We start from the raw sequence: 27314 nt of genomic DNA on the forward strand, positions 1-27314 counted from the left end.
TCACTTAAGGTGCGAACGGGTGTGAACTCGCGAGCTAAACAGCCCGTGAGAGATCACGCCACAAACGCAATCGCATAGAAGCCGGATGATTAACGCCTGAAACACAGGTATATTCTTACCACGGGAAAGTGTGTTATCACCTGGTTCGTTTTTTGGAAGAAGTTTTACGTGATTCCTCAAGAGCCGCGCTGAGCATGAGCAAGGAGCAGTGACGTCACACGGCACACAGAACGTTGCTCGCTGCCGGGCGGCTCTCACACACCCCACGCGCCAACCGTCTCCGCCGACCCCCGCCTAACACGTGGCGATCCGGTCCACTTGATGATCATGTGAGGAGTGGCCATGTGTGGAACTGATGGATCGTGCATCGCAGCAACACCCACGTGCGCCTGTGGAACCAGCTTAGCCCTTGGGCGATTGGTGACGCTGCGCTGGAGCCGCTTGAGAAATATTCATGTGTCACATAATGCGTATACCGTGTGTGTCATTGAAGCAGTAGTAAGCATGATAATCAAGCCATCCTAGACAACCAGGAAAGCTAAAAATAACCAGCTAAAGCTCAGCTCAGGCTACATATATGTTGGCATAGCAGAACAAAGCCACTGCAAACTTTTTTTGTATCATGCGGCGGGGGCCTTTTAAAAGATTTTGTTATACGTAATTCAGGTGTTTATGTTGTCGTTGCAGTTACAGTTATTTTGTTATTTAAGTCCAAGCGCAAAAACCTATGTGTGTATTTGCGTACTGTTGTGGTAATAAAGAGTTCTGAGGAGGTCTGAGCAGGCGAGTAGGAATGGGTTTTGCATGGTATGGGCGCCTAAATATGTTGTTACGTTTATCTATTCTTTTCTGCACTTCAATATTTCCCATTTGGCTCTAATACGTGCAAAAATTCCTATCTGTCTTTTTTTAACGCAGTTGTTGCGCACAGCACACAGACTTATTTTCTTTCCAATTTAATTCAGGTATATTTTTCCTCCCCGCTGCTAACCCGGTACCCCTGGGGCGTTTAAGTAGGCCCGGTTGTTAGGTGGCCAATTTCACGGCGTATCGAAGCTTCCATTCCCGCGACCACTCTAACCGCATGTTGTCCCTTGAGGCTCATACTTCCGGTACCTGCTCGTGAGCTCCTTGATTCCTCGCCCTTTCCCTGGCACTTCTTGGCCGAGCATTTTCCCCCTCTCCATTTTCGCCGATGAGGATAGTTTTCTGGTAATGCTCCATGGAAGGAATAATTCTTGTACAGCTGCGTTGTGAACATTTTACTAGTGCGCTGTGTGACGGCATTGATGGCGTATTCAGAGAATATAACTAATAACACAATGGGTATGGGAAACAGTCTTCTGTGTGCCCTGTTAACTATTCGGGTTGCTAGAAGGTGCGGTGATACTTCTCTAGGACTACGGTCCCCACTTCCTCTTTTTTGGTCTTATCGTACCAGGCTTATTTTTTTACGTTCGGTAGTAGTCGTTTGGTACAGATTGGGTATGCTCGAGAAACGGTGCCACGTAAGGGGAGATGTCATTTATGCAGTTGGAGAGTGTCGTCGGAGAGCAGCTAATTGTCCAGATGGCTGTGCAGCCGGCTTTGGCATAGTGGGCGCCGTACGCACTGGTACTTCTATGTTTATGATGTGTTTCATGATGCCTTTATTTACGCCGCTATTGTTAAACCCTCAAAAATGTGCACAAATTTGAAGCGCAAATATCTTGCAGTGAAGGCCTAAAATACCCCTTTATATTCGCGTTAGTTTTCTGGAGGCGTGGTAACTTCACAACGAGTAGCCCATCAGGTAAATGTGCAGAAATATCTAGCGTGTCGCACGCCTATTCTCTGTTTTCTTCATTATGTACCTTATTGCGATGTAGTTCACGTTGAAAATCGTGTCTGTGTTATTCTAACCATGCAATCTTTCGAATTAACAAAGTAAAATTGCATTTTGCCTTCATGCCCATTTTAAAGGATTCGTGTTAGAGAAGTGAAACATTTTATTTTTCTGTCGCTAGCTTGTCATTCAATCGCCTCAATTTCCAAACGGACATTTACAAAATTCCAAGAATCAAGAAAGTTCTCCCGAAATCTGAATTTGTGTTTTTCTAAAAATGACAATAGATCTTGTGCGTAACGTTCCAGCCACTTTAACACAAGATAGGTACGCTGGCTACATAATGATAAAGATTTTTGCTCTCGGCGCAGTTTGATATATCGTCAGTAGAACTTGGAGGGAAGCTAAAGCTTTTCCGGTTTTACAAAAGGGGTACGGGTAAATGTACCCAGTTAGTGCAAAACTTAAACAGAAGTTTCCACGCTCAAGAAAACGTAAGTGTGGCCCACCATTATCAACTACGAAGAAGTGTTGGTACAGTCGTTCTCGCATATGAACAGAACAGAAAAAGACGTAACGATCTGCTGTCAGCCTCATCCACTTACACTGCTTCAAAGGTAAAAGAGGGTAATGGTGGCGAAAAAATTGTCGATCAGGTTGCATAAGACTAGGAATGGCCTCTAACAACATTGTAGAGCCTCCTGTTGTGTGAACACAGACGTTTTTTTAATAGTGTGGCGTAGATATCTGAAATATTTTGACGGGATATTTAGCGACCATTTGAATCAAACGCGACAAATGGATGTTCACACAACTTCAGCAAAGCATTCTGCCCACTGCAACAATGGCATTCCTTCGCGAAGGATGCAAGACTTTGGAAGAAATCACATAGGTGACCAGTTGTGTCATCTTCAATGCGTTCACGATTTTCAAGTTTTCATGCTGATTTTATCACTCGTCCTCACGTCATCAAGAACGCGTCATCATCGAGTCACGTCATCAAGAAAGTATTACGAGTCACGTCATCAAGAAAGTATTGCCGTTCTGAGGAGGAAGTGTATAGGTAAAGGAGAGGCCGAATGTTTATAATAAGAAATCGGAAACCGGCACTACGATTTGATGATAGGTTTTATGGATGGTTATTAGCCTGAGATTAAAGAGACCCTGCAACTCTTTGGATAAGCGCTTTTCCTCTTTCCTTTGCGTCTGGAACCACTGCGAAAGCTATAGCTGCCAGCATGGAGCAGCACTCTTGATTTCCTCGTCACGCCAGATACGCCTTCCATGTCTGCTTTGCTTTTGTGCTTTTTTTTTGGGTTGCTATTGAAAAGTGTTCATTGCTGCAACCGAAGGAAAACCGACCAACAGCCGCTACATGGCCTTAGTGACGTAGCTCGGGCCGCTGAAGAACGTGAAGACCAGGAAAGAGAGATAATATTTTTGAGTTAGTTTCCAAGTTATCGGTCGTACATGCAGCAGTTTTTTCGATGAGGTACTTTGCGACCCCCTGATATAAGTACTAGGTGTGTGGAAGGACTACGTTCTGCAAGCATTTAGGAGTACAAAAAAGTTGACAAAAGTGTTGCAGAGTCCCTTCAACCTTATTTCCCACCGATTTTTCAGATATAATTGAACTCCATTTTTATGGAACCTTGTTGGGGCAAACACGGGTGATTCAGGACCATAATGTAACCTAGTCATTGCAGGGCGAAAACAAAACTATCATATCTGACAACGCCTCAATCGCTTTTTGGGATCTTCAGTAGCTGGCATTTGCTCTCATTATGAGAGGCAGAGAAAACTCTCGGTATCTTTACTGTTTTATTATTTCTACAGATGTAATTATTACTCTCCTTGTGCGGTTGGTTGGCACACAGTACACTTCTTGAAATTTTCTTCGTCCACTGCAATAAAGAATTTCAATAACCTCGTGATTAACATATAAACGCAATGCTTATTGTATCTTTGGCAGTATATGTCTTCCCGCCGAAAGACCGATGATTACCGCGACTCAACGTAAAATACAAGCCCAAAGAACACGTACGTTAAAAAAACATCTGTAAACGCTTGCACCGGCGAGCCACTCAAACTCTTCGCGGGGGCTATTAATTATCCGTCACTCATGGGCATGCTCAGTCGTTAAGAACCACCACCCAGGCGGGCCGCTTTGGAACCCAGTCTGGTTGGTCATTAAAGACATAGTGACAATACGTCTGATGCGCGTTCTTTCATTATAGCAAGTTCAAGGCTCCCTAATTAAAGAGCTGCCAATTCTAGCGTGAGAGTATATTTGAAAAGCGAAGGGAAACAACAGAAAACATATAATATGGAAGGCATATTTTTGCTGTCTGTTATACTCCCGCAATTTCCCCACTTTGTGGCAATTTTGCATGAAAGATAAACTAGTCACGCTTTTTGGGGTGCTGTCCACACTCCTAAAAACCTCGTGTAAGATGCTTTTTTTTAGTTTAAGTAATACTTACCTGACGTTTCGGTATGGTGTGTACAATAACGGCTGCTAACAGGAAAAAAACACCGCACCTGACGCGAAAACGTCCATTTCTTGTGGGGGTGGGGCTGGCCGAAGAATATCTTGCTATCCAGACGCTTCGTTCCAGCAATTCTAAGAGCGAAGCTTTTCGTGGTCCAGCCTTGTCAACGGTCCGGTGGAGTCACGCAAGGCCAGGTTCCCTAAACCACCGTCAGAGGGCGCCCCTTTCTCATCGGGATGGGAGTGGCCCAAACAGCTGGAAGCCGGAGGAGGAGAGGCTATATCACCGGCGCGCGTCCTTGCACCCCATAACCTCTTCGCGGTGTGAGCGGCAGCGGGTGCTCGAAGGAGAACGACACCACCGGCATCGCGCAAATCCTGAGTTTTGATTGCGGTAACTGCAATCCAAGAATCGGATTTCTGAAACACCTACAAATTTCGCGTCGACAAAACTGAATCTTGCGGCAAAGTCACCTTTATGCTCACATTTCAGTAAAAAGTTGGTATATTTTTTAAAGCAGAACTCGCTCGCTAGGTCGACTTCGCCATCCCAACAAGTTTTTAGTACGCAATTGTTTTCTGCAGTTCTTTCTCGGCGCCCAGCTACGCTGGTAATCCTTCAACACTGAGTGGAAGGGCACTGAATTTTCGCTTTGGTTCGCAATGTTATCCTGCATCATTGACTGGATCTGCCACTTGATATGTGAATTTAAGTGTCATTTAAACTAAACTCAACAGCATATTAAACATTGTGGAGTCTTTATTTGGGTTACGTGCCTATCGTGCATAAGAATATATCTGTGCTTAGGGCGCATAGCCTCAGAAGAGCAGGGAATCACTCACCCCAGATTTTTTGCCTCCATCCTTTTAGCACTGTTGCCAAGACCTCACCCTAACAACCCATCAAGCTTACCACATTTCTCCTCTTGCGTTCATAGTTGAGAATATTCAAAGCATCCCAACTGATCAAGACAAAAAAACCGTGGCAAATTTTCGCTAACCATGGCAATAAGGATAACAACAATACCTTTTTGGACCTATGTTTCAGAAGATGAGCAAACTGTGTACTTATGCACTGCTAGTTAGGAAGTCCAAGTATGTGCCCAAAATATTCGTTTCTCAGTGTTTTACATTCGATGCACGTTTCCCGGAGACGGCCAGGTCCGCCGGTCACAAAATTTCGAATGCACGGCCGCTCTCCGAACGTGACCACTGCTTGGACTTAGGGCGCTCTCGGTATAGCGCATTACCACTGAAGTAACAGTGGCTAAAGTATGCCCAGCGTCATGCAGAAGTTAACACAAATGATTAAAAACAATACCAGCAAAAGCTGCTCAGTAACTTTATCTTTCTATTTTATCACCTACAAGATTACTTCTTTTTTATTTATGAGGAAAGTCCGCTATTTCTCTGAGTACTAACCTCACGTAGGCGGCTTTTGCGGGCCACACCTTTGCCTACACTCAATATTTATATTACATGCGAATATTTACGCCATGGTAGCGCATTTGGTTTGCATGGATAAGAAAGTAACTCTAGTAATATTTTCCAAATTTGTTGGCGTCGCCAGGCAGACTGGCTATGCTGTAATCTTGTGCGAAAGTGAAGCAGCAAATTATTCATGGAGTTACTGACCTCCCTGCTATACTACTTTGTTGAAAAGTGCAAGCTGTTTATTTTATAACGAAGTTATTGTAGTTTGACTGGCAGCATTCTTGAACTTATCCCTGGCCGTAAGAAATGACTGCAGGCTACTTCAAGATTTCGAGCCCCAAACGCCGGGAAGCTAATTCGCCGGTTGAAACTTAGATATTTCAATTTCTCTTATCATTTCTCTTTTATTGTACCACTTTGTTTTTCAGACAAGCTTCAATGCATGAAAGTTTATCTACTAAAAAGGCCTTAAAAACCTTGCCTTCGTGCAATAGTGACAACTGGAGATGAATGATTTGAATACAGGCTTCATACTGGCCATTACACGATGTTGTTGAGGACGGGGAGCGGGGGTATAAGAAAGCAACAGCAGAGAAAGCAAGTGTATAGCTACGTCGTCGCGTTTTACCGTGATTAACACCATTACCGTTACTCACCTGGCCAATTTCAGAAAGCCAACAAAAGAGATGAACTATCTTGATGAGGAAGAGTTGATTGATCTAAATATATATTTTTAATAGATAAGTTAGAGTAATCTACTAGTTATTTTGTATATAGACGCCGGACTCGGCTTACGATTGCAAGAATTGAACAGATTTCGTGAAGCCAAACCCGGATAAGTTGACATAAAAACCGAACGTATACAGTGTTGGCATCAACCTGAACGTTTTGTAGAATACAAGATATATACATGGAAACATACAGAAAATTATCCCAGGCGAGGGAATGGTATGTAATCAATGCTGTTCCATCTTGCCACCACGTACATGAAACGTATGCGGAAGAAAACTGTTATCTCCCCCAACTCCTTGAACCTTGTTGAAAAAATTATTAACAACGCACTTATAATTAACGCATTAATAAGAAATTATTGATAAAGCAAAAACCTTGAATTTGAAGAAATTCCTCGTGCATTAAGGCTGAAACCTCTAAAGCTTTGGATGGCAGGGGGCCAGTATTAGCTTGGTTGCTTATGTCCGAGAGAAAATTTCACTCTTGTGCTAACTAATATCTCGAAATAGATAAATTTACAATCCACTCAAAGTGAAATGGCCATATTGTGGGCCGTCAAATCGAAAAATATTGCGTCACATTTACGCAATTATGTGTCAATTTACGAGCACCTTATGCCGAGAAATGAGGAGGCGGACAGTTTTGACTGGGGATTATAACAAGGTTCTTCGAAATGACGTTCCTGGCGCTTCGCAAGACCACCATCAATATGCGTGCTGCAGGGCCGGTCCGCCATTGACGCTTGCGTTCGGCGTCGCTGGCCCGATCTTCCGCAGTGGTTTTTTTTTAATTATTTTTACCACAAGGGAAATTGGCACGTGTGCATAAATCTTGTCACGTGGGTGTTTTTGTTGGTTACCTCCATCAGAAGAGCTAGCACCGCGGTTTGAAACGAACCTGCGTCCTTGAGTTCAAGTGCACAACGCCATTGCCACTGGAAAACCGCTGCAATTGTAAGGGAGGCTCTAGAATTTTAGTTCACCTGATCCTAATAAACTGTCGTATATTACCAAACCACTCAATCTAGAGGTGAGGGCAGCCTGATTCGCCATTTTCCAAGAGCGCTTAGGCGGTGTAAAAAGTTGTTAATTCATCTTACAGCTAAGCTGCATATAGATACGCTCCAGCGGAGGTCAATGCGTGTTCGTCTAGCCGTCGCATCCATTTCAAAAATTGAGTCTCGAATTTTTTTCGACTTCTCTGTGGCTACCAATCGAAAGGTATCTTTGGGAAAATATTCTATGAAAATTGGGAACTGAGAAAACTTTATCAGTACGCCGTGTCTCGTTTAGTTTGCATAAATAATTAGTTCGCTTTGAAGTGGTAGACGTTCAAGAATATCTTCCTGCTCTGAATGCGTGGCCGTCTGCAGGGGGAGTAACAGCAAAAATTTGAATCGGGTTAATAATGGACGTGAGTGAAAAATATTTACATGCCCAAAAACCCAAAAAAGCATTGACACAAGTACAAGCCAGCAACGCAGGACAGGCGCCACATCCAACTCAAGTTCTTTAAGGAAAGAACTATTTTTATCTCAATTAAACTAAACGTAACAAATTACCTCCTGGTTCCCTTCCCAGTATTTTAGTATCGCTAATTGAAAGGGCAAAAAAATGTTCGGTGCTGCAACCCTCACCTGTTTCTATTTTTTGATAAAGTACGCCTCAAGGATTTCTCGCTCCTGCTAATCGTTGGGATTGCGGGGGAATGTCTGGAGGGAGTAACGTTAGAGAAGCCGCTGTAACTTTGGTTTTATTAAAACTATCCGGAAGCAAAAGCCAATAAACTGAACCTCTGAAATATAACAGTACAGTAAGTGTCACGTGTATGTAATAAACACAAATATCACTGTATATTTGCAAATAATGTATAATTGTGGGCGCATTTCCGTTAATATGCTTCCACGATAGGGAAAAGGACGTTGCCATGTTTGTCGGCTGAAATGAAACTATATTCCTTGCAAGTTTCGTTAATACCATCAACTATTATAAATTTTAATTCGCAGTATATAAACTAACGGGTTTGGCGTCGTGCAGTTCTTGGTTAGCACACAGCTCCAGTGCTCATCTTTTTTGACAGGGTGGAAGAGCCCTCAATTTCTTTTAAAGAGCAGTGTTTCTTTGCGTAAAATATGCTCGTGTAGTTATTCAAATCATTGGTTTTAGAGATAAGAGTGGTTTGATATTATTTGGTTCAGTTTGGGCGAACGGCATTTCATCGTGTTTAAATAATGTTCTGCATCGCACCGTAAGGCAGGGCTTGTTCTTTTGTTAGGGCACAGAACATCGTATGATACACCAGCTGCCCAAAGGCGTGTTGGAGTGTGAGCGGAATTAAGGATGTTTTCCCTCAATGAGTGCTAAACATAGCGACAATAATAGCATTGAAGAATGCACTATGCACCATTTCTTCACAAATGCCGATCCAAGCGACCAAACAAGTCGCGCAATCGATGTGGTGCACACTTCAAAAAGAATGTCTGTATGGTTGTTCCGCTACATATTCTGAATGGGCATCTAAAGAGCATGCTGATATTTATTACTCTGGCACCTAAAGGCAAGTAAATGCAGATCTTATTATGCATCTGCGTAAAAGCAGGTAATATTTGATATGTTAAAGTAAATAAAGAAATATTCAAGGTAAAGGCAATGAAGGTTTTTTTTTTGTAATTAGTCGTACTTTGTTCTTAATTTTGTATTTAAGTTATGCTCCACGGGAGTTGATACGTGCCTAAGGAGTCGAAGAATGTGTCCAAAGCAGGTGCTAATTTTTCTTCTGGAAGAGAAGTTGCCACCATCTGCTGCTTAGGAGCATCTCCGTAATGCACTTCTAAAATCTATATGCGCAATTGCAACGTAGCCGAAGCATGGAAGGTTAAGACTCTGCCCCACCGCCTTTCTATTACATAACCCTCCCAGGAAAATGCTACGTCTTTTGCCTAGAACGTGTGAGCCTTTCCACTTCGCAATAATGTGCTTATAATTGAAATGGGACTTCTATCATTGAGTAATTCTAAAATAAAAATAGTGCAAAACGTAATCTCTTGATAACGCAATCGTTTTCAATCCTTCAGGTCTTCCAATATTCGTGTGGGCTTTTTATTTTATCTTACAAACGTTCACGCTTCAACGAAGTTTTCAAGTGCGGATTCTCCTTTGAAAAGCAAGTAGCACTATGCAGACGGTTCGGTAAGAAATATTGAAATTAGGCTTCGGGTTCTGCAACGACATCCTGTGGCACTCGTGAATTTGTATTTCTCCCTTGCACCGTAATGATATTGAAAGGCGCAATGCCAGATCATCGTATAAATCCGGTGAATCAAAACCTAGCAAGCAGCTCAACCTATCAAGCTCACACAACTTTTTCAATAAAGAAGGAGTAATCAGAAGTATAGCATCTAGAAAATGTTTCAATAGAATTAAATGAGCTAATAAAACAACACGAAAACAAGCACGCACACACAAGCAGATACAGGCATAACGTATGTTATTGTATTTTCCATGGATTTGGGCCGGGCGAAGATAGAAAACATCTGGGTATTCGCAAATTTTTTTAATCACGGAAAAAATATATCTACAAGGCAATCAACAGAGACAATAATTAAGCACACGTGCACCGGAGTAATTTAAGAAGCTGGGGTGTATATTTGCTTCAATGTTTGTTTAGTTGCGATCGGAATAACCGCCAGAAAGCATAGGACCTTTTTTTCAGCAAGTCGCGATGTTATCAGACCATGCCAAAGGTTTATCAGCCGTGAGGAAAAACGGCCGTCAGATCGGTCCCCTAACACTCGAGTGTAAACGAATAACTTTCTTCAGAGCCTATTTTGTTGACTTCCGCTTTGGAGCCTTCCAAAAGAAGCTACCTAGCAGCAAAGTGTAGAGCTCGATGGGGGTGTGCGGTGGAGCACGCAAGGGCCACCGTTTCCGATTGCCAGAACACTGCTCCAGACATTCGCTTCAGAAGTTACGGGTGTTAAGTGTGGAGCCCACGAAATACCCCTCCGATCATTATCTACCTGCAGGCCCTGCCTTGTTTACCGGGCACGAAATGATTGCACGGCACTCGATACGTCCGCTGCTTCCCTTGCGGATGTTGTTTTATTACCGTCTATCGGTGCTGGGCTGGTGGGTGCCCGATGCGAACATGTGTTGGCCAAAGGCAATAAGGCTCTTGGCTTGTCGTTCCCTCATGATGTCCGGTCCAGTGCTTTACACTTATTTTTGTGTTCTTGCTTATGATGTTTTGCGGATAGGACCCTCGAATGTTGCGAAAGTAATAAATGCAAGATTTTCAAGGACTTCAAATAAATTTCTATTTGTCGTAAGCAATAAATAAAGCGAGGCACGAAAATTGGGAGAACGGATGCTCCATTTCGCTCCCGCGTTTCACAAAATTGACGCTGTTTTTTTCAAATTCAACCTAAATCCCAAATGAAGGTGGGTATTCTAAGCCAGACCAATAGCGCAAAATCCTTCCAAAGCTGTGCAATTGAAGCTTTAAAGAAAAGGGGCGGGAACGGTTGGTGCCGTCAGTGCACTAACCGGCAACGGGATATGCTCCAGAATATTCAAACAGATTTAAATGATGGCGTCCTCCGTGTGTGCCATATTATCGCTGAGCTTGAAATTGTGTTTCCACTGACTAGGCACTATCCAGTGAGTGGTATTTGCTGGCCCTCGGTTCTCTTTATGCCAGAGAAGATGCTTGCAACGTGCCACTGCTCATGTTATCGGCACACCACCGAACATGTGCAGTTGCGGGATAGAGTAGAGATTGTGAGATGCTATCACATATAAAGTCTGTTCTTATGTCAGCTGCCTCATGTTAATATTTGGCAGCGTTTTCAAGCCCCCAAATGGCAAGAAACAACGCAAATGTGTGTTTAAGCAGCCTGAGTTCATGCTACCCAGAAAAAAAAAATTGGTTGCGTGCAGGAGAGCTACTGCCTCTGTTTAGAAAGCCTTGTCATAGGTAGCAGGAAAAATGCTTAATCCTTTAAACGCCGGACTATGAACAACAATAAAAAAGATGACATTGGAGTTGATAATTTGTATTTGGCTTATCAATTACCCGTGAAAAAAAATACAACCATAGTTACAATGACTAATCACGTTTTCGGAAATGTTCTATTTTTGGAACATTCGCGTATCCAATACACAAAATGCAAAAGTTCTTTGGTACAAATTTGATTCGCTTGAAAGTGGAAATTCTTGCTCTTAGTAACCCAAGACAAGTCTTTATCTTCCTAAAATGACTCCGAAGAGTGTAAAGAGTGAAAAAAGTATCTAGAAAAATCATCCTCGCTCTAGGTCAGTCAGTATTTTAAACACAGTGGTATGATGGAAAGCACTTACTGTGCAGCAGGTTGTGCAACTCTTGGTTCTGGTTAGTTTTTTTTACACTGCACACACCCACCTCTCCTGCGTTGCTGGAACGAGGTACCTGGTACCTCTGCCCCCTTTTGGGTTGCGTACATTGCAGTAATGTCAGCCAGTAAACCAAGGTATCCCGGAGAAATTATTTTGCAGAACAACTCAATTGGGCTCATGTTCGCAAGCTCAGGAAATGTCTGTACGAGCAGCTGAGGGTTCTGGCTGGACAGTCGTTTATCGAACGTGACATGGTCGTTCAGTGTGCTCCAAACGACGGCTGTTTGGGTTTGGTTTTCCCGGTCACAGCTGAAGATTTGCGGCCTTTTTCTAGAGTCAGTTGCCCTCGCGCTGGCTTTTTCCGTCGTGACTCGGGAATCAAACAATCAGTAGGCGACACGTCTTCATCGCTGCACTGCATAACTACTGCACACCCGCAAATATTCTGCACACCCGCAAATTCTGCACACCCGGAAAAAACTTCAGAAAGGTCGTTTTCCTGGACGTGCTCCTCTTTAGTAATGTTGACATCTTCACCAGGCGGCAATTGGCATCTGCTCGCTCCTCGTCAGAAAGGCTGAACAAAAGTTTAACTGCAGAATCCAAAGTCAGAAGAGTTGTGCCATAACCTATAAACGCTAATTTTGTTGTACAGAAATGTTATAGCCCAAAAGAACACTAGTTATAAAGTCGCTCTCCACTTACATTCAAGAGGACGGAGGCGGCTATGGCGCTTCTTCAACGTGCCACAGAATCCCAAAATAATGCCACGTAAAGGCGGAAATGCTAGCATTCAAGCCTCTGCACGTGTTAACTAAAAGGCGCCACCAACACGTGAAAACCAGAAGAAAAAGTGACGCCAAGCAATATTTTTAGACGTTGACGCTAAGTGCGATGGTCGGTCTCCGTGTTTCTGGCGCTATGAAACGCCAATGTTCCAAGAAAAGAACATTCGCACAAAACTCACGAAACAGAAAGCTAGAGTGTCTTTATAATTTTTTATATTACTCGCCGAGTAATCGCCAACTATCTGCCGATATTTCAGTTCTGCTTTGAACATTGCAACATTACATTTTCCAGCAAAATGTCCCAACAATCATGTGGTGGTAAAGAAACACGAAATATGCCTTTTTATAAACATTTATTACTGGCCTTGAAATCGGCTGCTAACAAAAATTAAAATTGCGATTTTTTCAACAAACCTAAGTGAGTATGCGAAAACAAAAATATGGAAATTCGATACATTGAGATGGAATACAAAATCAGGTTTTTTGTGTTTCAATTTGGAACATTGGCAAGTAAACGGTTAAGTAAATATTAGGTACGAAAATCTTTTTTTTTCTTTTTACTCATTTACTGTTTGTATAGTTTTTACTAAAAGGGTTAAATACACTCCAGAAACCGTGGATTGTAATCCTTAGCACGCTGACGTCTTTCCCCATCTGCACTCTTACATTCCGGTTTCACGTTTATTGCTCACGCACAGTTTCAAGAATTGTGCTGCCCAGTATGCCGCGCCCAATGTAAGTTCCAACTTTTGCATGCGCTTTTCTAATGAAGGCATAATTTAGCCCATGCTGGCCCATCCTTAATGAGGAATTTTCCGCTGTGGCATGCGCTTTTTTAATGACGGCATAATATAGCCGGTGCTGGTCCCATTTCAATGAAGAAGTTCCCGCTGTGGCAAGCGCTTTTCTAATGGAGGCATAATATAGCCCGTACTGGACCAACCTAAAGGAAGGTAGACACCGTCAGCGTGTCAGATAATTCAAAATAAAAGCCATTCCAGTCAATGGGAATGCCGTCGGAAATGCAGAGCAGTGATCCGCCATAATGGGCTGCAGCGGCGTTACCCGGTCACTCCTGCATTTCAAATTTCCCGCCTTCGCAGGCTCACGCACCCCCTGCCCGGAACTGCACGAGCGGGAGTCCTGTTCTTTGTGCGCTTGCTTCAATTTTGTATGATGGTGCTGTTTTGCATCATTTCGAACTCGTAACTTTTTCTGTGGCAAGAGCCTTTCTGTGGCATTTCGAACGCGCTATTCTTTTCGTGAGCGCCTGGAGCATTTCTGCGGCATTTCAAACGTGCCATTTATTTCTTACGCGGATGCGTTTTTCCCTTATCTTTAGAAAACCTACATGTTTCTTTGTTTATTGCTACTTGCGCTAGAGCATGCCGAAATTACTCATGTATTCTTGAGAGCACCGGTACCTGTGTTTATAATCGGAAAACCAAAAGACATCCCCTAGGTTGAGGTTTAGTCAGCCAGAGTCATCCAGCTCCCATGGTATTAGAACCCGGCCTAGTTTCGCATTCTTCACTCACTGGGTGCCATTCATATCACGTCGGAAATTTCCCGTATTTTCTTTTAAACTCAGTTAATTCGGATTCTCTTTCCCCTGGTTATTATTTTCAAAGCACCTTTTTCGCAATGCCGTTGACGCCCTATTTTGGACCTAGAGAGAGAACGTCCGCGTTTGCATCAATTGAGGCACACGAACTGATCCAACAACACTCTATGGTCCACACAAAATAATTATGTGCGAAGCGGCTGTTTTTAGACTCAGGGACCTTATGAGTGACCCGGCGGCTGCTGCTACGTGAGCAGCGTGCTGCTCAAACATGACCCCGAGGATTCGTAAGAAACTGGGAAATCTTGACCGGGCTCTTTTTTTTTTTTAATTACTCGTCTTCGCCTTTGTTCTGATGTGTCGCGCTTTTTGCGCTGTGCCTGTAGGAGTAAATGCTTCAAGGTCGTAGCATATACCTAGTCTGAGAATCATCATTTCTATCATCGTTAAAAGCGGTCATACAATTATTACCAGCCTAAGCAGAACTACTGATTTTTATTCAAGCCCATAAATATTTTTGAGATTCGATTGATACATCTTTATTAGCTCCCATCACATAGACATGCAAGAGCACCGCCCGGTGGACTGCATGCTGATTTGAAGATATTGTGGCTGGGATGGGTTGTCCGGGTCGTCGTCTAGGATTAAGGGTGGTCAGGAAAGCTATTTACATTTTGTAAGATGGGTTGGGGCTGAAGAGTCGCACCCATGGCTTTTTGACACTCGCTTACTTGATGCAATGGAATGCTGGAAGAAAGACAGATACTTGAGGCACCCACAGAAATACCTAGTTTCATGTCTTTCTACGGCCTCCAAAAAGGCGTTGAAAATAGTGAAGCAACTCCAAGCGCAACTTATTTGAAGCGAAATGCCATTTCTAACCATGTTTCTGCATACAGAAGGGTAAATCGCCTGAAACCCTTTTTAAATTCCACTAAACAGAAGACAATGGCTGCGAGTGTGACTGCAGGCCAACAGATGGGCTCGACGTAACAGTTGCGCGCGCAAGGTATTTTAAGGAATAGCTGAATAAAGTTGTGACCTGTGCACAAGCGTTATATCAATGCTGCTAACACACAGTCCTCGACATAACAATCGAACTGTCTGTACTTGTAGATGTTTCATAAATAGCGAAAGCAGTACGATGGCGGCTGGATCAGGAATTAATGCACGACGGCAAATGAGAAGTGAGCCAACAAAATAAAAATATGCAAGCGCTAAAATTGACTGCAATTCCATGGCGGCGTAAGCAGCACCAATGGTTGCACGTTGAAAAAGAGCTTAAGTGGAATGAAACTGACATCAATGCACAAAATAAGACCATAGTAACGATATATTAGAACTAAAAGTCTAAGACAAGATATATTAGAACTACTTTTCCGACCGCCATCATTTTTTATATCCATATATACAGCTAAGTGCTCGCCTTCCACCACAAATAGTCACTCCACAACTATCTGTAATTTAATAAGAGAATGCTACCGTGAACGCATATTGTAGAGGAGGGTATTCTGTTCATGACGAGGATTGGCCAAATTAGTGGAGAAGATTCGGGATGATTTGGCGATGGTTGTACAATAAATGTATTTTCCGACAGCAACGCAAGTTCAAAATGAAGAAATCAAAGGCAATAAGTAAAAATTAGCGAAGTATTTATATAAAAAGCCCCAATCACAAAAGAACTTCAGAAAAGTCGTTAATTCAACTCATTATTCAATATCCTTGGCTGTAGAGATAAGACGGAGCAAGGGCACTGTTCGGTAAAGCTGCTGTCGAGCAACGGGATGCGGTCATTCTTTGCGCAACACCAGCGCCTGGACAACGCTGCTACAGGTCTGCGGTCCTTCTCGAAGTGGCCCAAGGAAACCGGAAGTGGCTATTCGTTATGTGCTCCTGGGCATTCATGCCCACCCAAGAGCTTCTTCAACACGCTGCTTCGACCTACCTCCCGGACTCGCCACGTCTCTCCCCTTATTTCTTCTTCCAACAACCCCTCCCAGACCTTGGTGCCTGCATCTCCTTTTTTACTGCTTTTTTAACCTGACTGAAGGATCCGCTTAATGCGCCTAATCACAATGGGTTACAATAGGGCAAATAAAAATTTGCTAGCACCATCTATGTCTTTGTTTGGGCTAACATATGTGGAATCATCAGCGGTAGCAGCCCATTGGGGTTTACTGCAGGGCAATTGCATTTTGCATTGACCTCCAACCGCTTTTTTCCAGCGCTGCCCGAGTCCATCCTTTGCGTTCGAAATTTCTATCTCGTCCCTTCATCGCGTTATTGGCCTTCCCCTTATTCGAGGCCCGCCAATCGGTATGCCCTGTGGTAACCTGGTAGTCCACCGGTTATCATTAACTGTTATACATTACCATCCAAAGTCCATTCGTTTTTTTAAATGCAGAGCATTTCAGTAACTCACGATGTCACCCGCGTTGGCGTCCGTAGTCCGCACGCTCACTGCGCATGCGCGTCGAGTCGAGGCGAAAGCGAACACATCTCTCGCGAGGGGCATTGGATTGGATTCGAACACTCTCTCGCGATGGGCATTGGATTGGATTCGATTGGATTGGGTTGGATTGGATTGGCTTGGCTTGGCTTGGCTTGGCTTGGCTTGGCTTGGCTTGGATTGGATTGGATTGGATTGGATTGGATTGGATTAAAGTGGATTGTGTTGGATTGTGTTGCGTCATAGCCGCGGCAGACGCGCTTGGGCCGGCGCATGTGCAGTACTCTCTCTTCCGCGGTTTCCTCTCCTTCGGGCCCGCTGCGCATATAGCCGGTGTGCCGTTCTCCGGCCAAGCAACATCCGCGGTTGGCTCAAACACCTAGAGCTCACGCCGCTTTACAAGTACGCCAACGTCGTCGACTGGGACCGGCTTACGCAGTCCCCTCAACGTATATAAGCGGCGGAGCGCGCGTTCGGAATTCAGTCAAGGGCGTCTTTGCATGGCTTACGCTTGACGTGACGCTTTGCTTGACTCGAGTAGATGCGACGCATTTACTCGAGTTGCCCCCGTGGGAAGATGCGGGCGGCTTTTTTTATTTGAACAATATCTGCTACTCTAATTTGTTATGTGATCCAGCAAGCTATTCTTCTTTCGCTAACACTTACTCGCATCATTACTCTTTCCGTGGACTGCTGAACGGAACTAAATTTACTATCCACTAGTTTCGTAAGGCGCAGGTTCCGCTTCACAAATCATAACCCGCTGGATGCGTTGCTTGTATATCCTTTTTTTGAGTGATGGAGGCGGGTTACTTTTCGTTATTTCGATGTGCTTGCTGAGTGCCGCTTAACTCTTCCCAATTCTGCACCGGAACCGGATATTTTTCTGGCCGTTTGGATAAGTACTGTTTATCTGTTCAAGGTAGTTATTCCAGCGCCTAGTTAACTACAATAAACAGGGCACTTTCACCATTCCTATTGGACATTACTTTAGAACTATTCATATTTAGTTCTAGTTCCACAGCCCACCTTTCTCACCGTAGTTTATTAATCAATTTTATAGGTGCTCTCCAGAATCCCTGATCAAAATAATATCGTCCACAAACCACAAGTCGCTCAAGTATATTCAGTTTATCCGTAATTCGGCATTGTACGAGGGAAGCTTAATAAATATTCGGCCCACACATACCGTTCACAATTCTGGCGAACTGCTATGTCGCTGTCGCGCACCCCTCCTTAAAGAGAATTTTCGGTTTGTTTGTGCAGAAATATTCCTCACATACATGGCTTATATATATGTGGTTAAAATTTCTATGAAGGCCTCTTCTATTCCCTGTCTTTTAAGTGTTTAGAACTTTGTTGCGGTGCTTGCTGCATCAAAGGCGTATTCGTGGTGTAATTTCAAAATCAGTTGTCCGCATTCTGCAGCGTTAAATTTGTAGGCTATGTGTACAAGATAGGACAAACACATCCTACGCAAACACACAAAACAAAGCGGAAAAGAGAACCACAGCTGATTTAAAAGCGCTTCTGTGTGTCCTTTTCTTGCATTAGTTTCCTCTTGTTTTCTCGGTTATCACCACGTGTCTGTGCCAACCCTATGCTCGCTAACAAGCTCATGGGCATTATTGTTCTAACAATATTGCAATTGCGGATTTTCGTGCGGAGAAAATATTTTAGTCCACGGCAGCTTCTGAGTGGATAAGGCGCTTTGCTGTTAAGCTCAAAGACGCGGATTCAATACCGGCCGGGAGGGCTCCTTTCCTGACATATACGGATAGTGAATACACCCGTGTGTCGAGATTGCGGTGTACTTTAAATAACCCAGGCCGTCGAAATCCTTTTGGAACGCTCCCCTGCGGTGCGCCTCACAGCCCACAGCTATTTTTGGCGCACAAAACTTTGCAATACCCAATCACAAACTTTGAAGCCTGTTAGCTCCCGGGGGAATTTTGCGTACCTACAGGTGAAGCATACCTTCCTTAACGAGTTTCCAAGCGCTCTTTGAACTCCTCGCCCAGTCTTGAAATCTTGAAAGGGATACTTCAACGCACGTGCCTTCGCCGGGGATAGAACTAAACGTTTAAAGCGGACACTCTCAAAGTGTAGGGCATGTGGCAATGGTCAGTCACAGGCTCCTCCTTTCGATGGCTGATCAAATGGTAATCCTCGCTGTTCGCTGCAGCTGCTCCGGCCAAGGTTCATGTCGAGCTTGTCCTGGCGTGGCGTGGCCGCCAGGGATAGACGACGAGCAGCAACCCTGCTCAATTCCTATTTGCTTTAGTGCTTTGAGATAAGTGTTGCTCTGAACGACTGCTTTTGTAGAAGGTTCTCTTGTCTCGCATTTTTTTCTCTGGCTTTTACTGTTTGCGTTTTCCAGCGATTCCGCATTGTAAGCCCTGCTATCGCAAACTTTTATACACCAGGCTTGAAAGTAAGTTTTATTGTATAAGATAATATTGCTCAAACTAATCACGCAATATTTTTGTGCATCCCTTAGCGAAAAGATGCCGTATTTTTAATGTATTTTGAATGCATTTAATACATGTATTCTCTTTGTATTTATTCTGCATTATTTTGTCCGCATTCCAACTGCATTTCGAATACATTTACAATGTATTTAAAATGCACCTCAAAAATACGTAAGCAGTGCATGAAAAATATATATTTAGTGCATTTTAAATGCATTAAAAATGCCCAGAAAATGCAATTTTAAATACCTGCAAAATGTATTAGTAATGCATTTTAAATGCACAGAAAATACTGCTGCAAATATACTCAAAATGTGTTACTAGTGTATACTAAATAAAACCTAAATACATTGAGAGATACCATGGCAACGTGTCTTAGGTGGAATTGTTAACTTTCAACTAGAAACTATCATATTGTGGTTTCAAAAAGTTTAATAGGCACTAGGCTAAAAATATGCTCCATTGTGAAAATGTAAACCGGCCATGCTCGGAATGCGGGCCAGCTAATGACTGAAAAGAACAGCATGTATGCGCATAAATTAGCAGTTTGAAAGTTGTTTATTGTACATCTCAGTCGAGTGGCCAATTTCGCCATTACTGCCTTTCAGCCACCTCGGTAGCCAGCGCAGATGAAGCATTGTGCATCAGTCTTCGTACTTCAGATTCTCCACGCGGGAAATTTCACCAGCAGCTGCAGTGAAAAGAAAATGGGAAAATATTAGTGAAACACTTTTTTTAGAGGCAAATAAATGTCAAATCAATCAGGCCTTTTCTCTAGATGTGCCAACGTCCCTTGCGAGCAAGGATTTTTTAGTTTCCCCTTGCGAGAAAAAAAAAACGCCGTGAAAACAATGCCCCTTTGAAGGACGTAAGACAATTTATGTAATAGTAAGCATAGTTTATATTGTCATGCGGCATCGGATCTTCAATACCATTTTTAAGAAAGAATGGTGGCGGGAAGGGGGGGTGAGGGGCGGGAGGCTTATGTTTGGAAATTGTCTAGGGATAAAAATTAGCGAAAATTAGGAAAAAAAAAGACAGAGCTAAGATAACAACGTTACCAAACATGCAACAGAGTTCTTAAAGTTATGCTACTACTTCTCTTTCTTAGGCGCTTGAGTTAACTTGAAACGGTGGCAATTCTAGTTTTCCAACTAACTTGGACAAAACTGGTCTGTGACCTCCCAGGACGCTAATCAAATAAGATAGGCAGTAATCTTATTAACTACAATTATTGTTATGTGTTCCATATTTCGGCGTCACCTTCTTCGGAGATTAGGTTCTAAAAAAATAGTGCGCAGCGAAACAATTTAAAAATGCATGGGCAGGATTGCAGTAGAAAGCTTGCATAAATGTCATTAGATTGGCGTGTGCACTCAACAATGCTTTCAAAGGAACGGCAAAGTAAGGTTATTTCAAAAAACAAGAAAAATTTCACGCTGTCCTTAAAATAACAAGCTCTTATATCGTAGGCACCTAACCGAACCAATTAAAAAAAGCAACGCCAGAAAACGTGTATTTGTGCTTGCACACACGTGTAATTTTTTTTCTCTTCGCCGCACATCACCGGCAGGTAATTTTATATGTTTTGCTGTACACAGACAACGTCATCATTTAATTAGGGAGCAACGTGGAAAATAATTGTAAATGCTCGCGTCTTTACCATACAAAAAAGATAAACACCTGTTAGCTTCAGGGACCATCAAGTAAAAATAGTTGCTTCATAAATAGGCTTCTAAACACACACAACCGCCAAGCTGCCCATGCTGTTTTCTGTGCCTTTGGGCACATTTCTGAAATTCTCCGGTGGCGTGGTCCAGCGTTAGCGCGTCGGGTTCCGCGTGTCTGTCACTCGACCACGAGCGGCCGAAGGGCCTCTCGGAACGCGCACACGTGTTCGTGAATGCGCTACGAAATGAATACAGCAAGGAGGGAAAAAGTTGCAAGGAAACACAAAAGAGGAAGGGGCCAACGTCCTGAAGTTTCGCGAAGTTTTGGGGGGAGCAATCCAAGGAACAAAAAGAGACGAACCCGCCCGGGGGACCCGTTCCGGGAACCGAGGGGTCTCGCGCAGGGAACTGGTTGCCTGCCTCGAAGTCCCCCTCCCCACCCGCATTCCTTCTCCTTCCTTCCTTTGCTGGTTCTTGGTTCTGGGTGGCGGTAGGAACAGAAACTCGTGTGAATAAGCGGCTACTCTCATACAGTTTGTCTTAGATGGACAAATAATTTGCAGTCCCTGGGCATGAAGCACCTTCGCTACTGCCACATGCACCAAAGATTACGTGGGTCGCTTTTAACACTTTTGGTCACTTCGAAACAGACGGCATAAACTCCTTCATGGCTTTAGTTGACAGAATGGCGACATGCGACCGACAAAAATCGCGAAGGCTACCCGGCTTCTCGGCGTATCGCCCGGGCATGCGCATTAATCGGATGCATGTATGCCACAAACTGGGTTCCTTCCCCGAACGGCGGCTGCTGTCAACATGCGCAGCTGTGAGCGGCTGCTGCGAACAGAAAACAAAAGAAAGCTGCGTCCCTGGATACACTTCGCAAATTTCTCAAGCGCGTAAACATGGACGGCGGACTTTCTGTGAACAGGCTGTGCTAAAAACGTTCCTAGCGGTTATGTGTTTAATGCAAGTGTTAGTCCTCAATGAGTACTCGATCTACAAGGAAACTCGTAGCAACAGTCCCCCGTCCACTCAGCAAGGCCCGAGCTAAAAATTAGGCGCAAAAAGGAAAGCACTAAAATTCATTTTTTTACGTCTTCTTGCTGTCGTTGATTTGTGAGTACATTCCCTTGCACGGCGTAGTTACGGTAGGAAATCTTGCTCGCAGGTGGAGGTAAGCTTAACAACCACGTGCAAATTTTATAAAGGGCATCAGCACTCCTCGATTGCAAGGCAAACATACGTCAATTAATTGTAATGCGACACCGTACGCGCAAATAGCCGGTATACCGTGCTTACCTTGGCTAGACGGCCAACGCCGCTGCAACGCGCCGTCCAAGCAGAGACTGCGTCCACCCGACGACCGCGCGTTGAAGAGTACGAAACAGGACAGGAAAAAGAAACGCAGCGAAGGCAGACAAAACGTGAAGGCGGGGTGCGCCGCTCAGCTCCCGCCGCAGGTGCCGGGCACAGAGGAGGAGGTAGTGAGCGGCTGTGAGAGGCGCCGAGCTGCTCGCCCTCCCAAGCATAGCCAGGGTTGTCCATCTGAGGCGAATGTTTTTCAGAAAAAGAAAATTTTCCAAGCCTCCACAGCGATACCGTCGTAACAACGCTGGCAGAGTGCAAGTGTTTTCGTACGTATATATACTCGTTGAATTCGATGTTTTTTCTTTGCCGATTGCGTTGTAACACCGCCGCTTACATATTTGTACGTCGAGTTTCTCTCTAATACACAGAGTTATGTCTGCTTTAGACAGCGCAGTAAGTGAGAGTATCTCCCTCAGTTTCTTTTATTATAAGTAAACATCAAGGATAAATTCTCAGTACGTTTATTCATTTGAGATGTATTTTATCCGGCACTTCAGATATGCTTTACGTGAATCTTACAATTCAGCAACTGAAGCAGCGCCTGTAGTGTACTCGAAATGTATTTCGGCAAAGCTTTATGAATACATTTAAAATGTATTTTCTATAAGTATTTTTCATGCATTGAGAGTGTATTTCTACCATGTTCGTTCGACAAACGTAAAGGCATTTGAAATGTATTTTGAATATATTCGGAGTATATTTCGATGCTTCAGCACACTTTTAGAGTATACTCAGAGTGCTGCTCTAAATGTAGTTAGGTAAGTGTATTTTTAACAATATTTACAGTGCATTTACACCATGATTGTTTGGCGGGAAGAAATACATTTTCAATATATTCTGAATGGCTTAAGCGCACATTTGTGAGGTTCAGTGCATTTTTATTCTATTTGGAGGGTACTTAAAAGCACTGTAATTTTCCGTATTTTTAATAATGTATTTTCAATATTTACTAAAAATTGAGAAAATGCAATTTTTAATGCACTTAAAATACATTTACAAATACAAAGCATATTTGAAGTGCACTTCAAGCCTACTCGTACGTATTTCAAACGTATTACTTTTCGCTAAGGCATTAAAAGTTTGTTTCAGAACCAGAAGAGAAGCAATAGGTACCAAGAAAGGCTCAAAAAACGGCGGTCCAATAAATCGCATCATAAAAAAAAAAACGTGAATGTCCTGCAGGTCTTGTCCTCTGAGAATTGCAAAAACCCGGTGCCTTATCTTTATTTTTTGTGTCATTCCTTAAGAGCAGATGACATATTGCTGATAAAAGGGAGCGTGGTTGAAAAAAAAAGAAATTGAGGCAAATAAAAGGTAAAATTGGCCTTGCTTGTTAGCATCACGCAGACGTGACGAACTTCTGCCCTTATTACATTTGGCAAAATTTATAGAGCATTTTTTATGATCGAAACTTTCAAAGGCTGTGTATGAGTGAGTGAGCTGTGTAGTGTAACACATCGCCCTTCACGTTAGGGATGCGTTTAATAAAGATTGCACTGGTATCACGAGGCACCCGTAGCCAAGACCAGATGAAAAAAACAACATGCTCGAGCTATATGAGAAATTCTGCAGATTTCCCCTCTGCCTTGCACCACACTAAAAGCAAAGCCTAACTGCTCTCCAAGACCATTCCGTACGGATAGGCATTATTGCTACTTTTTATATGGTCGTTTGCATGTTTTATTCTTAAGCAATGATGATGATGATGATGATGATGAATAAACTTTATTGGAGACCAGGTGCTGATGTTAGGGCACCCGCCCGGTGGGAGGCTTCCTTAGTCCGGGATGCCTTGGGCTATGCTGGCCATCCGTGCCCTCTCCACCAATCGTCGCTGGTGTGGAAGGTCGGAGCTGGTCAGCAGCTCCACCCACTGCTCATAAGTAGGGTTGGGGTTAGGGGTGAGGGAAGGGGATTGCTGGCACTCCCATACAATGTGGTACAGGGTGCCTGGGTGGGGGCAGGAGTTGCATGTGGCAGGGTATTGGGTGTTATACATGGCGTGTAGCAGGGTGTTATGTGGGTAGGAGTTTGTCTGTAGGCGCCGGAAGGTAGTAGCTTCATCGCGAGAGAGGTTCGGGTGGGGGAATGGGTATTTGCGACGCTCGTTCCTGTAGTGGGCGAGTATTTCGGCGTGTGTTTGCAGCGGGGTGGGCTTAACTGTTGCTTCCGATGGGGGTTCGTGGCCCTCGTGGGAAACGGCCCGGTGTGAGTGAGCGCGGGCAGCGGCGTGTGCCGCTTCGTTACCCCCGAGGGATTCGTGACCTGGAGTCCAAATTATTTGCAGTTCTGGGAGTAGTTTTGCTTGTTGCAGAATTTTCAAGGCGGGTTGTGATATGCGTCCTTTTAGGTAGTTCCTGCAAGCGGCTTGGGAGTCAGTAACAATGGTTAAAAAGTCTTGGCCTGTTGTGGCGGCAAGGGCAATGGCAACCTCTTCAGCTGTTTCGGTGGAGTTGGTGAAAACAGACACTGCAGTGAGCTCAGTTCCTCTGGCATTAACCACGCTGGCGGCTTGTGCAGATTTGTGGGGGTATGGCGATGCATCTGTATATCGGGTGCAGGGGAGGTGGTGGTATTGATTATAGATGGTGCGGGATCTTGCTGCTCGGCGTGCTTTGTTGTAGGTGGGGTGCATATTCTTAAGCAAAAAAAATAAATTTATCAGTTTTGTTCCAAAATCGTCAGAACCGGGTATTCGTATCCTTGCAATACGGCCCCCAAATCCGTACTGAAGCGCATTCAGTGCATTTTCAAAAAAGTTATTAATGGTGAAGCCTCTTCGGGGCTCGGGCTGTTGGCGTCGCCTGTCGTCGTCGTAGTCGTCATCGCGGCAATCATCGTTTGTCTCACCTAGTCAGGGTATAAAAACACCGGGAAACTCGTTTACTCCTCGCGATAGAATGAAATGCGTACTAAAACAACACCGGGACACTCGTTTACCCCTCGCGCTGGAGCGCGTCCTAATGAGTACTAAACAAACACCGGCGGGCTCGTTTCCGCTTAGCGCTTGAAATCTCAGGGCTTCAAAGACCAGAGACTTTTACAGCATACCTGTACACTTGTACCCTCAACGGTTTCATCTCCGTTGGCAAAAACGCCAAGGCGCCAAGAATACACTAATACATTGCAGACTTGGCCCCTCACTAGGTTTCACGTTAGTGGAGATGGCCTGGGATGTATTTATCAGTATGGCTCACAGTCGTCAAATGGGTTTGTCGCCTTCATGGCGTATTTAACTGACGAGACAACATGCGCCCAAAACATTCTGCCACAAGAAATGATTAAAACGATGACGGCTCGCGAATACCCCTGACAATGCTGTACACATATCAACTGAAAATTTACCTTGATCCAAAAGGTCCTTTTCTCACGGGAAAATGTGTTTTTATTCCGGATTGAATCAATTCCGGCAGGAACGCCAGGTTGCAGAGCTCAGTTGCTTGACTTTCTTTCAAACAAATTTTCTTTTTACAGGACAAAAGTATTTTTGAGTTTCGGCAGCAAGGGTATTTTTCATGCCGGAATTTTGGCGTCACCTTGTATCAATACTTGATCTGTTGTTTTCGACCGCCTGTCTTGTAATTGTAAGGCTTTATATGGACGCAGTGTATGAATATTATAAAGCTCTTATGGCTCGAGAAACTTAAGATACAGCGTCCACATAACATAGAAAGTCTTCTAGACATTTATCAAAGGGTTTCATTTATTACTATTTATTTTTTTTCAGGAACGTACCTACATTTCAGAAACCTATTGTACCGGATTCCCCGCACATACTAAAATTCTACTCAATAAAACAGCTGTTCACGCACTAAGTTCACTGTTCCAACCTTTTTCATTTCTCCAGAGGTATTCTGCACATTAAAAAGTTCGAAAAGCTTCAACTGACTGACAAAGTTTGGCTGTCTAGCTCACTGAGACAATACCAGTCACTACCTGCTGGACATCACTGCTAAAAAAAGTTCGGTGTTTGTCAAAAAAATCTACAAGTAATAGATAAATTCTGGTTTTTCTTCATCAAGTCAAAATCAAAACAATTTCAAGTTAATTTTGTGCTTCCGCATTCGCCGTTCCTCCTTTCTGACATGAAAAACTTTACGGAATATCAGGCGTAGACCGCGCCACGCTTCCTTCGTGCTGCCTATGCAATAAAACATTACTTGGTGTTCAATTCACGAAAGAGGTGAAATCATTAATGCTACATCTTCGGCATAGATTGTATCCGTATACAATCTCTATATATTACATATTCAGCACAGTATTACGTAGTATACATTAATCCATACCTAATCCGCATTATTAATTGATGCGACGTATTGCATGGAACGGTTTGAGATATTTTGTTGAACGGAGGAAAATATAAATGTCCGTAATTAAAAAAGAGTTTCTACTTATCCCACATTTTATGAACAACATATTATCATATAGACAGTAGAAGCTTTTCGTTTATACTATGAGCGCCAGGCTATCGGATGCCAAGAGAGTGCTTGACGCCCTTGATGCACAGAATAGGTGCGTATAAAAAGTTTGTGTTTTACTTCTAAAAGTTGGTTGACACAAGTATAGCGAATAAAAACACTTATAGCAAATTTAGATGTGTCAATTTATTGTACTGCTGAATTTATTTTGTTAGCAAGAAACGCCTAATGCTTTCCTAAAACTGCCGTAGTAAGTTATCAACCAAAGTTTTTGTAGAAGACAGCCAGTAAACCAGCGACTAGAGGAACACTAAATGACCCAGTGCACCCGTGAAAGCAATATTCCAACATCACATGCCACCACCTCGATCTAGGATAACAGCCGTTGAAACCTCGACAACAAGAGCTTTCCTTGTAACTCGATTGGGACATCTGTGTGTTTTTCTACCGCAGTAATATTGGCGATCACGCTTGTGCACGTTTTATTGTCAAACTGGGTATATCGTCGAAGAACAAGCCTTTCTCTCAAAGTCTAATATTCCAGCAGACGGAAAATATCGCAGCCACCGGAAACCGGTCACCAGGCGACACAGTGACACACAAAATTTGAGATTATCGAGGAAGCGTAACGTAAACTTATAAAAAATCTCAGCACGCATTTCTCTATTTCGGTCGGCATTTTTATATCTGCGAAGAAGAATGGGAACAGAAAGTGGAATATGCTTACGG

The 27314-nt window shown here is 43.5% G+C and overlaps 1 protein-coding gene across 1 annotated transcript; it reads right to left on the reverse strand.

The window, feature by feature from the left end:
* Positions 1-19674: 19674 nt before the first annotated feature.
* On the reverse strand, positions 19675-22397 carry LOC144139428 (uncharacterized). The gene is made up of 3 exons (XM_077671761.1): positions 22099-22397; positions 21158-21276; positions 19675-19817 (listed from the first exon to the last, which is right to left on the reverse strand). Exons 1-3 carry the CDS (start codon positions 22342-22344, stop codon positions 19808-19810), a joined length of 375 nt encoding a protein of 124 aa, XP_077527887.1. The 5' UTR covers positions 22345-22397; the 3' UTR covers positions 19675-19807.
* Between the last annotated feature and the right edge of the window lie 4917 nt (positions 22398-27314).

This window comes from Haemaphysalis longicornis, unplaced genomic scaffold, assembly GCF_048455015.1.
Source record: "Haemaphysalis longicornis isolate Haplotype H1 unplaced genomic scaffold, Haemaphysalis longicornis Haplotype H1 scaffold_5, whole genome shotgun sequence".
Taxonomy (NCBI): Eukaryota; Metazoa; Arthropoda; class Arachnida; order Ixodida; family Ixodidae; genus Haemaphysalis; species Haemaphysalis longicornis.